Genomic DNA, 14,778 nt, shown 5'->3' with positions numbered 1-14,778 from the left:
TTGTTTACCAAAACAGTAAAAAAAATGTTTATTGTCGGTGCCGTACAAACACCCCCTATAAAAAATTATTGAAAATGTTGTAAAAATTGAGTGAAATAAAGAACCAAAATCTTATATTTGTCTGAAAGAATCCAATTTTCAAGTGAAACCATTTTATATTATGGAGATTTCCAGAGGTGAATGGAGTCCATTCAATTCAATTCAATTCCATTTCAGTTTTTTATTGATTCAATCAAGCACTTGGAAAGAGTAGTAGAAGGTGATTCAAGCGGGAGGAGTATGGTGGATAATTTCTTGAAATTCGGCACCCCTTCGTTATGTAATTCCCTGCTACCAGTTCCTATTCAATTTTCTCTATCATCTTCAAGATCCCTTCCCATGGCGTCCCTCAATTCCATTAATCCTGCTACCTCCGTTCAGCCTTCCGTTCTTGTTTTCTCAGGTACAACTCTCTCCTCCATTTGATTGCACTTCTTGTTTTGAAACTTCCGAATGTACCTTACGAAATTTGCAGCAATTTGTTTTTGGGATTTTAATGTTTAGGGGTTCTTTTCTGGGAAGTAGCCCCCTTTAGGAAATTCGGGAAAACAAGATTTAACTCGTTGATTGAACTGGTCCCTGTTTGAGAATTGTGATCTACAAGCATTTTGAATGTGGTTCGTGCTTCGGACTTGGCGGGTAATGGACTATTACCGGCCCGGTAATGGCAAAATCAAGGAAGTTTTTGGATCTAGATCAATAATCAGTGGTGACGATGCGCAAAAATTAGTTTAAAGAGTTTCGTTTATCTTATGGTGCATCTCAAAATGGAAATTGTTGCAATTAGGTGTAATGGTTCTAAGGTCTTGGAGAAAAACCCAAATAAAGGAATGTCCCTAATGCAATCCCGACTCTTTTACCAGAAAATTCCTTCTTTAGTTGTTTTATGAATAATAGAGCACCTATAAGAGTATTGAGTGGGTTAGTTTATAGGATCTTAGAGGAAAACCCCCTAAAAGGAAAATGCAAAACCAATGTTAATTGTGGACTTATGGCTTGCTTGTGTAGTTACTACACGTGTGTTTGTTTTCTGTTCTGTATGAATCTTATTGTGGGTTTAGAATATGCTTGAAAATGAAAATGGAGTTCTAGTTATATTTTTTCTGTGCTCAAAGAGCGGAAGCGCAATGCAAAAGGTAAAAGTAAATGCAAGAGGAAAATAACAGTTATGAAACTATCATTGACCCTACTTCTGGGAGCTGGCTTCCATGGCCGTGAACATGCTCTAAGAAAGTAAATTGGATGGACAGTCACACTTCTTGAAGATGATGAGACGTTCACTGAATGATTCATGCACATTGATTTCCCTTGATTACACATCCATACTGTTGTCAATAGTACTTAACTTTGTTATCTAGTAAAACGAATTTACTTTGTGGGTTGCTTATCAGTACTCAATTGTGCTATCATAACCTTAACGAAACTCCAGGACATGTATTTACTATGTTTTTTCTTTCATGAATCACGATGAAGAGTAATCATGTGTGCAAAAACTTAAGCTTGTATGGGTGTCCTGCAGTTATTTAAATTCATCCCAAGATTATCAGATGTTAGTTCTTGTCTAAATGAATGTGATTTTGGTTCAGGAAATTTAAGTCCTTTGTAGCTGAAAGGTTCTCCATAGTTGGTCATGGATTTTATATATGGTACACATAATAGAACAATTATTATTATCAAATCGTGCAGTTAAACACGATGCAATTTCCGGGTTCACAATATAATTTGTAAGAAAGTAGTTTATAGAACCAACAACTATCACTGATTTTATAGTTAGAGTAATCCATAAAATGTAAAGCAAAGAGCTTCAGGGATTTGAATACTGAAATAATGCACGTTACTTGCTGAGTCCTTTCTCTCCCATTTTCAGCATGCATGCATTGGTGCCTGCTCTCTCTCTCTCTCTCTCTCTTCCTGCTTTGACCCTATCTCTTTCAAATACATGTGGGGTTTTCCGCACCTTTAAATGATTATTTGATTCATATTGATTTATGAATTTAAAGTGAACGTTTTGCATTCTTGAAGGTTAAGAGTAGGAATAGCTTGTTTGAAGTTAAAAACGTTACAATGCCTCAAAGTTATGTGCTGCATTCTTGAAGTCTGTAGTGTTTGTTTCTTAGGATGATATGGGATTATGCATGTGCTTCAAGTTGATATTTAACTTTTCTTTTTTACTTTAAATAGTAGTTTTATGGAAATTTTCATGTGGGATAACCAGGGTAGCTATAGGCCTTGTAAAGCAGGAGGTGAATAATGTCTTTTGTCCTTTAGAGAAGTCAACTATGAAGTTCTGATTTGTAATGTTTGCAGCTACTTGTCTATATTAAATCTTCTGGTTTTGTTCTATAATTGGTACTCTAACAGGGGGGACTGCTTTCAATGGTGTTGTTGAAGAACTTAAGAAGTTGACAACTTGTGTTGCCCATGTTCTTCCTGTTTCTGATGATGGTGGAAGTACAGCTGAGATTGTTCGTGTTCTAGGTAAATTTGACAAGTATTCTTTTCTTTATTATGCATCCTCAAGTTATTTGTTCTTTCACGAAACCCACACATAGATATACTTTCTTCTAGCCATCCAATTCATAACAAAATCTTCTTCTGTGGCTTAGGTTTTAGAACTGTTTGTTTTGTTTTGCCTTTTTTGGGATTTGACTGCAAATTCTTGGTGTCCATGTTTCAGGCGGTCCAGCAGTTGGAGACATACGGTCAAGATGCTTGAGATTGTCTGACCAAAGTTCTTCTGAGGCTCTTGCAGTGCGGACCTTACTTGGTTATCGTTTGCCTCTCGATGCACAAGAAGCCAAATTAGAATGGTACTTCCTTATCTTTTGCTGAAGCAGCTCCTTCTCCCATTTCACTTGTCTTTTTGTATTTCTTAATATTGATATATGCTGCAACCTGATGTATTACTTTCAATGGACAGCCTAGTGCATAAAGCTTGCATAATGCGAGGTCTACTTTATGGCCATACCCAGTAGAATATAGTTATTTCTGCAGTTTAAACTTGTGAAGCCTAAAATCAGAATAGGATAACCTATCTGCATAACGTAGTAGCATGTGGTATGCCATAGCATTTATCTGAAAACCATTTAACTACTACTGATTGACCACAAAATTAAGAAAGGATGGAAAAGCTTGTTCCTAAGGAGGTGCATGTATATGGGCATGTGGGCCGGAACTAAGAGACAAAGAAATGAAATAAACAAGATCATATCAAGTGTAGCAGTTTTTCGGGGTTATGGTGTTTAGCGTTATAAGCATTTCGAATAGCCTTTTACTAAGGAATTTATATTGTTAGCGTGCTAAGTTGAGAATTGAACAGGTACGGCATCGTAGAAGGGGAACATCCTTTATGGAAAGATGTTTCAAAGCCCTACAGAGAAACAATTCGTGCCTTTCTGGCCTATTTCCAGAATCAGGTTTCTTGCTTTTGCTATATACTAGTTATTTGTTGTTCTTTGTCAAAACATTTTATGTGCCAACATAGCATATGATTGTAAAAGACCCAGGTGCCAACATAGCATATGGTTGTAAAAGATGCAAGGATTATTGCTGGCTCATGTTGAAAATTGTGCTCATATTTTCTGTAAGGGCATAGACTTCAATGTGCTGGTAAAGCTATACGCATGCTTGAACCATATGCTAACTTGGTACTTCTCCAAAGCCTTTATATATACTTATGTGGAGTTTCAGTGGTTTGCTATTGCACATGGGAATAGGGACTAATTGATTGATGAGAGCTGATGGCTGTTGTTAGGATGTTATGATATTAAGACAATAAAATGAGCTGATGGCTGTTGTCAGGATGTTAACTGCAATTTTCTTAGAGAAAAGATTCATTCTGGAATCATCAGAACTTTCTTTCTCAACTCCAAAAATCAATTTGCTTATATCTTTTTTAAATCCCTACAGGGTCCTCGGATAACTTTTATATGTGACAAGATGGATGCATATGATGTAATGCTTCATTTTGAAGGGGAGTGTTGAGATTATGTAAATCCCCTGGATCAAGGGATTAATCTACTTGAATATTATTTCTTAAAATCTAGGCACCAAATGCCTATATATAATGTAAGATCTTATGCATATATACAAGAAGTGAAAGATTTTTAGTTTTATTGTGCATGACTAAAAACATAGAAAAAGATTAAGATTCCTACTATATGAAAGGGTAAGTAGGCAAAGAATCCAACAATGTAGGTCTGGTCAAGAGTCCTCTAAACGTCCATAACTTTTGGTCATACGTTTCTTGTTAGCCACACTGGTATGATGAAAGAGAGAGCATAACATAAACTAACATGTTAAAGTAAAACTTTCTGTGTCTTCATGATGTTGTAGAAGTAAACTTTACTTTCTTATCTTTTTCCAATTCTACTGAAGGTTGTTGAAGTAAAATTTACTTAATGCCTTCCTCAACTGTAATCAATATACCTTTCTGGTGGACATCTAATTTATGCACGGTATAAATTTGTCTAGTATGATTTACAGCTGTTTATTCACACTTCTTTGTATATTCTTGAAATGGGTTTTAGTAGTACTTATTTTGCTTGCAGATCCTTCGAAGAACAAACGAGTCCTTTTGTTTTAGCAATGGAAGGTAGGCCTAAAGGTTTTCTTTTGGTTAAACTTTTTTAAGACTTCAACATTGTGGTAGGCTCGTAAGTTGTAACAAAATTATATGTCGGGTTATAAATAAAGTGGGTTTTTGTGGGGGAATGGAAGGGGATAGTGCGTGGTCTTAAATATTGTAGTTATGAATCTTAAATATTGTAGTTATGAAAAATGCTAAATCTACTATGCTTACCTCTTTCATATATTAAAATATCTATTTCTTGTCATCTCTTGCTTAGGGGTTGTTTGGTTGGTTTTCCATGAAGTCCTGTATGGATAAAGATGTCTGTGTGGATTAATTAGTCTGTATATAGGTTTGTAATAAGGATCTCACCAGTGGGCAAGTGATGTTGAGGATGTTGGCAAACACTGTTGTGGATATTTTGAGTTCCCAAAGATTAAATATCATATTATCATGTGACAATTGTCATATGGCAGAAGTTTATAAGTTGCATAACACTGAGAATTATAAAAAGAATGCCTGTATATCGGCGTATAATGGTTTTTCGGCAACCTTGAATTTTTAATAATCAATAAACAAAAGAATACTGAATACATATACCCTAATACTGATATTAAGTTATTAACTACTGACACTCGTCGCAAGCTGGAGTCTACATTGATGAGCTATCAGTAGAATTTCTAAAAGATGTCAAACCCTAAAAATAATATAATTAGGCTAATAAGTCAATACTCATCACCACCTTTTATTTAAATATTGCTTGAAATGAGGGTTCAATCATACTTGATGATCCATCAGATAAAAAGGTCTTCTTGCCCATGAAGTTTCTAATCATTCTGGGGGAAATATGCACACACACACACATACACACACATATATATATGCAACTTCCTGTCTACAAAGTACTATTGTTATTGATTTTTTTCATTATGCAACAATATTGAAACAGGTTCTATATATGTGGAACCTGTTACATAATATGTCTGTTGTGAGAAACTGAACCAACTTATCTAACTCCAACATCGCTTTTTCCAGCATTGGTAACTTCTTCTTTGCAGGTGCACGTATATTCTTTCAGTCTCTGGATGCTGCAATATTTTTGTTTTCACGTGTTTCCCAGATTCCCACAGAAAGTCTGGTCCTTCCAGTGATATCCACCAACGACCGCCTTACTTTGGGGTGTGAATTATGGGTAGGTTTGTATTCTGAAGATACACCATATTGCATGCATTGACGACAATACACTATCTCTTTGTTAGGAGTTAGTTAAACTGGTCGTTACAGGGCTTCAAATAAGTTTAGATATTAAACTTCTGTTGCCTACATATGGATATTAACTTGTTTTATTTAATCAAATAGTGACTTGTTTTATTGGCTTAAGAGAAATGCTAGAAGATTATTAGATTTCAATAACGTTATTCTTTTTATGTGCTGTTTTTCTTCTGAAGTTTAGGATGGAATGATAATACGTGGTCAGAACGAGATATCTCATCCGACTAGTGGATCATTGCAACTTATAGATAAGGTACATCTGCATTTTATTGACTGGTTCCTTGTATGCAGAGTAAACCTTCTTTAAGAATTAAGATTATACTGTCTTTCTATCTATGTCCCTCACTTCTCACAAGCTGGGGTCTTCACAGAAACAACCGTTCTACTCTTTGAGGGTAGATGTCAGGTCTGCTTACATCTCACCCCCCCTCCCCACAAAAAAAAGACAGCCCACCTTCGGGTGGGATATACCAGCCTCATTTGGTTTGGTTAAGATTCTAACTTCTTACAATTGAATGCTAAAGACAAAATATATCTTCGTCATCATGCATGGGAGAATATTCCCTTCCATTTACGGAATATTTTATTGGGAAAATTTATAGATACCACCAATGTTACCATCAAGCTCATCACAATTCCTATATGTAGAAAAAGCATATGATACAATACGCTTTCTCTCTCTTCATAATTGTACTCACTCCTCTGAAACAGAAGAAAGTGACAGAGTTTGATGCTAATATCGGTGGTAGCCACAAATTTACTCTATTTTTATTTTACTATTAGAAAGACAGACAAAATTACGAATTATAATGATATATATGAAATACTCTAGTCCTTCTTTATAGTTGAAAGTTGCATATATAAAAATCTAGCCCCCCTTGTTATGTTACTTATTCTGTGTTCTTTAGAAGTTGTACCTTTGCTCCTGTTGGAGGTGGGCTCCAATATATGGCTACTGAGATGACGATAACATGAAACCATAATTTTTTAAATCGTCGGTTTTTATCTACTCAGATGTCATTTCACATTCATCTTGTTTTCATGTATGATGTTTTAATGGAAGTCCTGGATTGGAATGTGACTTTCCAACTTGGGACAGGTGTTTATTTGGCACCAAGGGCTCAAATAAACTCACCATTTACTCGGTCAATAAGAATAATATTAATATACTTGCTAACCTTAACTGCAAAAGCAAGTTGATTGATATACTTGCTAACCTTAACTGCAAAAGCAAGTTGTCCTACATATTGCACTTCAATCTTCCACTTGTTTTGTATGCCTTTATTTATTTGGGATACCATCTTTAAATGTACCATCCTTTAACTGCTGGATTCTTGGCTACAGGTAAGCTCTTCCGCACTACCTTCAAGAATAAAGCGGGTTTTCTACATGTCTAGTGAAGGAAGCAATTTATTGCACGAGGTGAATCATCTTGTTTAATTTGAACAAAAATTTCCTGTCCCCAAATCCCATGTCCCCTCCCTATCCCACCAATCACGTGAAATCATATTAATATAAATTTAGGGGGTGTTTGATTAGAGGTATTAAGCAATAAGCAGTAATCAAAAGGAATGATGATAAAAGAAACTGTTTGGTTATATATAATACAATGGCTTCATTCCCCCAGAAGCCCAAATTTTCATTCCAGGTTAAATTGGGGGGAATGAAAAGCCATTCCCATTTTCATCCCGTCATTTTCATTTTCGTTTTCATTCCCATTTTCATTCCCCAACCTGAACCAAACAGCCCCTTATTTAATTTATGTGTTCATTCTGCCTCTAGTGATGTGTTTTCACGTGATTGGTGGACAGGAGGGGACATGGGATTTGGGGATACGAGATTTTTATTTGTTTAATATACCCCTCCTCCCCTTACACACAATGGTAAAACACTTTTAACCCTTCATGGAGGAAAGAGGGAATTTGCCCTTCCTCTTACCTTCTGTTGAGATGATGATTCTGCTTTGAAACGTCTTTTTCTTTGCATATGCCCTTAATCCACTTAAGGGAACATACAAAATATATCAAGGGTTTATTCATTATGGGGCTAAATTTTATGCCATTTCAAGAGGAAAACTCCATAGGCAGTTGGATTTACATGCTATGCTTCACCAAGATCATTTGCAATAATATTTCTAGTTCTATGTTTTTTGCATTTTGTGTTCACATTCATATATATATATATATATATATATATAGAGAGAGAGAGAGAGAGAGAGAGAGAGAGAGAGAGAGACTCGGTTCAGGGGGAAACTACAAAAAAGTTGGAAAACTGTGGAACACCCTAATAACCATTCATTTTTCCTTTATGCACATGTGCACAAAAGTAAGTGAAAATGTTTCTTGGTTTCTATGCAGGTGTGCATTTTATGCACATGTGTGTACCGGACAAATTACTTTTATGCACATGGGCATAGTAGACTGATGAATGGTTATTAGGGTGTTTCTTAGTTTTCCATTTTTTGTGGTTTTCCCTTAAACCCAAACCCTATATATATGTGTGTGTACTTGAAATTTCTGAACTAAAGCCAATAATTTAGCTATTATATCATGTAAATAAATGAAAAATCTTGACAAGTTTATTTCTACCTGTGGTCCAGGTCTTCCCCTCTGTTAATCCATCTGTTCTAGAACAGTTGGGAAATGTGGATTGCATTATATATGGTATGGGGTCCCTCTTCACTTCCATCTGCCCCTCTCTGGTAAGTCCAAACAGTAAATAAGTTCAATTATTGAAAGTAAATTTTCATGGTTGTTAGCCAACAACTAGCTTATCAGCTAGTTTTTACCAAACCTGACTAGCTTATCGGTAAGTTATTCTTTTTCATGCTCTGATTATACAGGTCTTACTAGGAGTTGGAGAGATTATAGCTTCAAGATCATGTGCAAAGGTAAGTGTCTCTGGTGCTGTCACACCACTGCCACCGCCACCACCACCACCGTCTCTGCCACCATTGCCACCGCCACCACCACCAATTAACATTATTAATAATTTTATCGTTATATAGTATTTTTTAATTAAGCAATAAAGTATGAATATATTATGAAGGGTATTTTGGTAATTTATCACTATCTTATTAAAATTCTGAAGTTATTTTTAAGGATCCAAACAAACAGATTCCATTCCAGTTCCTACCAATCAAACTCATGGTCAAACCTCACTAAATTCCACTCCAATTCCTTCAAATTCCAATTCCTTCAAATTCCAATTCCTTTGACAGATTCCAGTTCCGACAGATTCCATTCTATGAACCAAACGCCACCTAATACTTTAATAATCTATATTGATATGGCTTGATGGATAATTATTATATTTTCCATATCAGGTACTTCTGTTGAATGGTACTTATGATCGAGAAACTAGTGGATTTACGGCCTCTTGCTTTGTTACTGCCATCATGGATGCTCTAAATAGAACTTATGGGCATCTCAATAATCGTCTAAAAAACAATGTGAGTGATGGATAAAAACAATGAGTTCCTGCAGTGATTGTGATTTCTACTACCAAGGTCACTTTTTTTGGGTAATAACCATATGAAATCGCATTTTGCTAATTAAAATGTAATCTAATTGAGAGCCTTATTGTTCTCCTTCATCTATTATTGATATCATAATGAGCCTATTTATGCATACATTAGAAAAGAACCCTATTCTTGTGATTTTTGCAGGCGAGTCAATACATTAACACCGTTTTCGTGCCAAAAGATGGTCAAATTCCTGTAGATATCAAATGCTTGGCTGCCCAAGGAATCGTTCATGTGGTATGTAAATTTGTTGCTAATCTTATAAACATACTTTATATTTTCTTTTTACCTTATTTTATCTTCGGGGCAATTGCATATAAAACCAAGTAGCAAAAAACGAACTTTGTCATGTTTCAAAATGTTCAACCATACATCAAACGGGTTGGGTTCCGGTATGAACAACCCCTTTTCATGAGAATGTGAGAAAACATGAAGGTATCATTATATTATGTGAAGGTTTGTCGTGAAAACTTCGAAGATACCCTTATATTGTGTGAACCATAGTTGTAAAAGGGCGCTTGAGGCGCGCCTAGGCTCTGAGGCTCAAGGTCTTTGGCTTTTCTAAAGTCGAGGCTAGGAATATTCATGAGGCTCACTAAGGCCCTGCGCCTTGTGGGCCTACGCGTGCCTCATAAAGAGTTACTAAAGACCAAGTCAAACCCCAATATTAAACACCCGGTTCTTATAACTTCAAGCCTCTTTCTCTATAAATACCCAAACCTTAAAACTTCTCCCTCATGGCTCACGCTTTAAACCCTTCTCCCTTCTGCCTCTATCAAAATATTGTTGGTTGCTGGACATGAGGCGTGTACTTTCTACATATTTGGCTGTGTAGCTATGTGTGTGCATATACATATAATTTTTTTTATATAAGATGCGCTTCACATTCCTGAAGCCCGTGCCTCGAGCCTAGGCCCCGGGACCCCTTTGCGCCTAAGTGCACCTTGAGACTTTAACAACTTTGGTGTGAACGTTACAACATTCATACAATATGTTGTAGCCTTCCGATATACATTTGAAGGTGATGTGAAAGTTACAATCTTCACACAATATAACATAACATTCACACTATATAAAATTATCTTCACTTATTCTCACCTTCTCACGAAAGTGAATTTCTCACATGATCCTGACTCTACGTAAAACATATGTTGATTCAAGTATTTTTTTTTTTGTATTGGTTACAATGGGAAAATAGGTAATTTTAGCTTGAAAACTTTCCAACAAACGAAATGTTGAAAACTAAAGATAGGATTGTAAGAGGCGAGGTTCATTTAGGAAACTTAAATATATTTTGAGAACCCAAGGTCCACCTAATTTATTTCGTATTCATGAGGAATAACCTTGAATAATAATGAATCTTATTCATCATGAATATCTCTCACAACATTCATCATGAATATCTCTCACAACATTCATCATGAATACTACACAAAATAGGTGGTTCCTGGGTTCTCAAGAATGTTGTAACAAATATTAATATTCAAGGTTATTCATCATGAATACTACATAAAATAGGTGGTTTATGGGTTCTCAAAATATATTTAAGGTTCCTAAATGAATCTTACCCTACCCCATATGCCAATTATTGCAACCATTTGAAGGACCGATCAAATATCAACTCTAGACAATATGTTAGGCTTAGAAAATTCTTATCAAAACCACGGCCCACGAGTCTTCATGGAAACAGTCATGTTACTCTTTGGGTTAGAAGCTAGTTATGTGTATGTCCTACCCTAGACCCCACTTTCAAGTGGGATATTCTGGTTTGGTTTAGTTTAGAGAATTCTTATCTTGCCGGGGGTTAACAGAAACAACGGCCACCCTACCCTTTGGGCTAGAGGATAGGTCTGTGTACATCCCACCCTTGGACTCTATATTCAAGCAGGATATACTCGTTAGTTTCATTTAATTGAGAATTCTTATCAAGCCTGGGGACATCCCAGAAACAACTGCTCTACCCTTTGGGCTAGAGGACTAATCTGCAACTCTTCTTACATCCAACCCCTAGATTGTACCTTTGAGTGAGATATACTGGGTTCGTTTGTTTTAGAGAATTCTTATAAACTAAAAAATTACAGGTCCGTGTTGAATCAATGCATGATCCAAAGGTGGGCGTAGTCTATGAGCCAACAGCTTTGATACAAGCCCTTGGTGAATTATTAAGCGGAATCACGAACAAGATAAGCTGAGGTGACATAATAATACCAATCATAGCATACAGTTCAGCATTCAAAGGTATCAAATTCTCCCACAACTCGACTCCTAACTTGAATTTTACGTGTTCAAAAACTTTGTTAAGCGTCAAGATATGGCGTTTTGTATCAAGAATCGTTTCATTTTGTAAATTATGAAGTAGAAAGGGTAGCGGAAAGTAATTAGTTTGTATATTCTTGTGAAGAACTCATGGCAGAAAGTAGTTGAACAGAATATATGTATTTAAGCAACATTTCTTGCTTCAGTTTCCGCAACAAGACGACTAGTTTTGATGTATATCGGGCCCTTTTTGTCTTTGAAAATGAATCGATTGAGATTTGGTATACATTACGAAATGGATTGCTATAAAAAAAGTCTACAATCCTTGGAATACAAAGCTCTTTTTGGAGATATATCGTTATGCATGTCGTAGAGATGTCCAAACACCGAAGCCTAGGCCCGTGATAGGTCTAAACGCCTTTTTTTCTTGAAGCCTGCAAAAGCCCCATCGATCCCATTTTCACACCCGAAACATGGGCCAGTCCAACTGCTTGAGCTTGAAGCCTGAAAATGTCCAAGTTATTTTTAGCTTAATGAAAATGGCTTGGAAGACCCTTGCTAGAAAAAGCCCAGATTTTATGCATCTCTATGCATATGGGATCATTCTATGTTCCATTTCTACGTTTGCTTTTGTATTTCCTCGTTCAAGTTTTGAGCCTTGGTGGCTCGTATTTTAAATCAGAAGCTTGCCGAGGTCACACCTACCAGCTCGGCAAGGCTCAACTGTTTAGGCTCGAGGTATTAAACTCTTACTCAAAGATACCTTCCGTAAAAGCTTGTTTCCACTTGAGATGGCTTTTCCCACCTCCAGGTTAAGAAGTTCTGTAAAAAGGGTATGGATGTCATCCTTAGAAACGTAGTCCTATTCTACTTCTACTGATTACACGATCATCATGAAAAGGTAAATCATCTGTTCCATATAATCAAAATAAGAATGTTCTGAAAAAAACTTTAAAAATTAAATAAAAACCTGAAAATGAATTCAAAGCTCACATGTAAACACTATACAGGCTATGAACTCATTTTATGAAAGTCTGAATAGGTTTATAAAAATTAATATATAAAAGTAACAATTTGTAAAATATATTCACCAACTTCAACCATATATTAATAAATACATCAAAATCCCCTTGTGGCTATGGAGGTTCAAACATGGTGACTCCGGATTATCTGCAAAGCAGGTGGTCATTCTGAGATTAGTCGGCTCGCATAGCGAGTTGGATATTCAAGTTAATAAAAAAAATAAAATAAATAAATACATCAAAATTAGCATTACATTAATGTTTCATTTCAACCACACTTTTTTTTTTTCATTTTTTCCCCTAACAATTACCGGCTCATCAAACTAAGAACTTTTATCACACCTTGCAATGAAGTGACTTGTGATAGCGCTTGGTATACAGACGAAACTGGACAAGACTGTATTGGACATGACAAGTTATCTGTCTGGTATTTGTTATGACTAGAGGACTAGACATGCCTTGGTTGGACAAGTTGCCTCCAAATGTTGTTTAATCATTTTATATGATGGTTACCGGTGATGGTGGAAGTGGAGTCGGTGGTGGCTAGTGACTGAAAGTGGTTGTGGAAGACATGGAGATAGAAGTGATAGTGGTAGCTGATATATGGTGGAGCTTGCCACCGGTCGTGGTGGTGACGACAATGGGAGTGATGGGCGGTAGTGATGGTGGAAGTGGTGATTGTGGAGGATGTGAATATGGTGATGTTGGATATGGTGATAGGGGTGTAAACGAGCAGAGAGTAATAGGTTATTCGAGCTTGACTCAAAAAAGAAATAACAAGCTCAAACTCGATTCAATTTTTTGTAGTTGGGCTTGAGATAAAATATTTTTTCAATGTTTAGGCTTGAGCTCGATGCTCGTTTATGAGTACGAATTCGAGATCGATTAACTCGTTTATTTACTCAAGCTCGATGATTTTTATATTTTGATTCTATAATTTGTAAACATACAAATATGTTTGGCTCGGAAAAGTGTATGCTAGAATGGCTTGACTCATCTCGACTCGACTCGACTCATAAAGTTTAATCAGGCTTTCGAACGAGTCAAGTTGAACATAATTATCATGGAACTCGACTCGTTAAGTTATACGATTTTTATTTTGTATTTGAGATTGACTCTAACTCGAGTAACTTGTTAAGTTTAATCCCCTTGACTGCTCTCTCTGTTTTCTCCCAACGAAGACAAAACACAAAATTTTGAAAATAAACCCATTTTTCAAATGAAAAATAGAAGTCCAAAAGGACACATGTAAAAGACAGTTTTGAAGTATGGTTAACCATTTTCTACGGCAAATCAAAGCAAAATTTGTATATAATTCGTCACTATCTGTATATGTTGATGTTGCCCTGCCCTCCCAACAACGTCGTTACCTACATCTTCTATTTATAACCAACTTTCTTCCGAACATTGCAGACCATCTCCACATTTACTAATACAAAACCCAAACCCTAAACTCTAAACCTTAAACCCCTGGAAGCTAAAGTATGTCACTTGATAGATCACTTCTTCTAGTTGCGCTACTGGTTTTCGGGATATGGGCATGCAATGTAACATCTCGAACGTTAAACGAAGAGACCATGTTACAAAAGCATCAACAATGGATGGCTCGTTATGGGCGTCAATATAAAGACGACATAGAGAAAGAAACACGATTCAAGATATTCAAGAACAATGTGGCGTACGTGGAATCATTTAACGATGCGGGGAACCGGGGTTACAGGTTGAGTGTCAATGAGTTTGCGGATCAAACGAATGAGGAGTTTAAAGCCATCCGTAACGGATTTAAGGTCCCGTTCGGACTTGTATCGGCTCGAACCACATCATTCATGTATGAAGATGTGAATGCAGTTCCATCTAGCATGGATTGGAGGAAGAAAGGAGCTGTTACCCCAATCAAGAATCAAGGTCAATGTGGTAAGTCCATTCTATTAAGACATTTAGACATATTTAGCATCATATAAAGCTGATTTTGATGCAGTGAATTTATCGGTTTCATCTATCATTGTTGTTGAATCGACAGGAAGCTGCTGGGCTTTTTCGACAATTGCCGCTACCGAAGGAATCACTCAACTCACCACCGGGAAACTGATTTCGCT

At 36.3% G+C, this 14,778-nt stretch overlaps 2 protein-coding genes across 4 annotated transcripts; both read left to right on the top strand.

Annotated features, from left to right (window-relative positions):
- The first annotated feature begins 4 nt into the window (after positions 1-4).
- LOC112526531 (uncharacterized protein YNL011C) lies at positions 5-12,745 on the top strand. Of its 3 annotated transcripts, none has more exons than XR_003070609.1 (13): positions 5-442; positions 2,401-2,517; positions 2,717-2,849; positions 3,359-3,455; positions 4,590-4,633; positions 5,645-5,801; positions 6,063-6,134; positions 7,226-7,303; positions 8,481-8,582; positions 8,724-8,771; positions 9,207-9,403; positions 9,549-9,641; positions 11,486-11,506. XR_003070609.1 is itself a non-coding variant. In XM_025136852.1 (13 exons), exons 1-13 carry the CDS (start codon positions 181-183, stop codon positions 11,594-11,596), a joined length of 1,440 nt encoding a protein of 479 aa, XP_024992620.1. In that variant the 5' UTR covers positions 5-180; the 3' UTR covers positions 11,597-12,745. The 3 variants fall into 3 exon arrangements, 2 of the variants coding, with proteins under 2 accessions (XP_024992620.1, XP_024992621.1); XM_025136852.1 differs by having other exon boundaries at positions 9,207-9,332; positions 11,486-12,745; XM_025136853.1 differs by lacking the exon at positions 7,226-7,303 and having other exon boundaries at positions 9,207-9,332; positions 11,486-12,745.
- A 1,421-nt stretch (positions 12,746-14,166) lies between these two features.
- Positions 14,167-14,771, top strand: LOC112526846 (senescence-specific cysteine protease SAG39-like). Its single transcript, XM_025137267.1, has 2 exons — positions 14,167-14,565; positions 14,703-14,771. The coding sequence occupies exons 1-2, from the start codon at positions 14,167-14,169 to the stop codon at positions 14,769-14,771; spliced, it is 468 nt and encodes a 155-aa protein (XP_024993035.1).
- Positions 14,772-14,778: the final 7 nt, after the last annotated feature.

Source organism: Cynara cardunculus (assembly GCF_001531365.2).
Source record: "Cynara cardunculus var. scolymus isolate 2C chromosome LG 14, CcrdV1, whole genome shotgun sequence".
In the NCBI taxonomy this organism is placed as follows: domain Eukaryota; kingdom Viridiplantae; phylum Streptophyta; class Magnoliopsida; order Asterales; family Asteraceae; genus Cynara; species Cynara cardunculus.
Note: the sequence above shows the minus strand (reverse complement) of the source record. Positions and strands in the feature narration are given on the sequence as shown.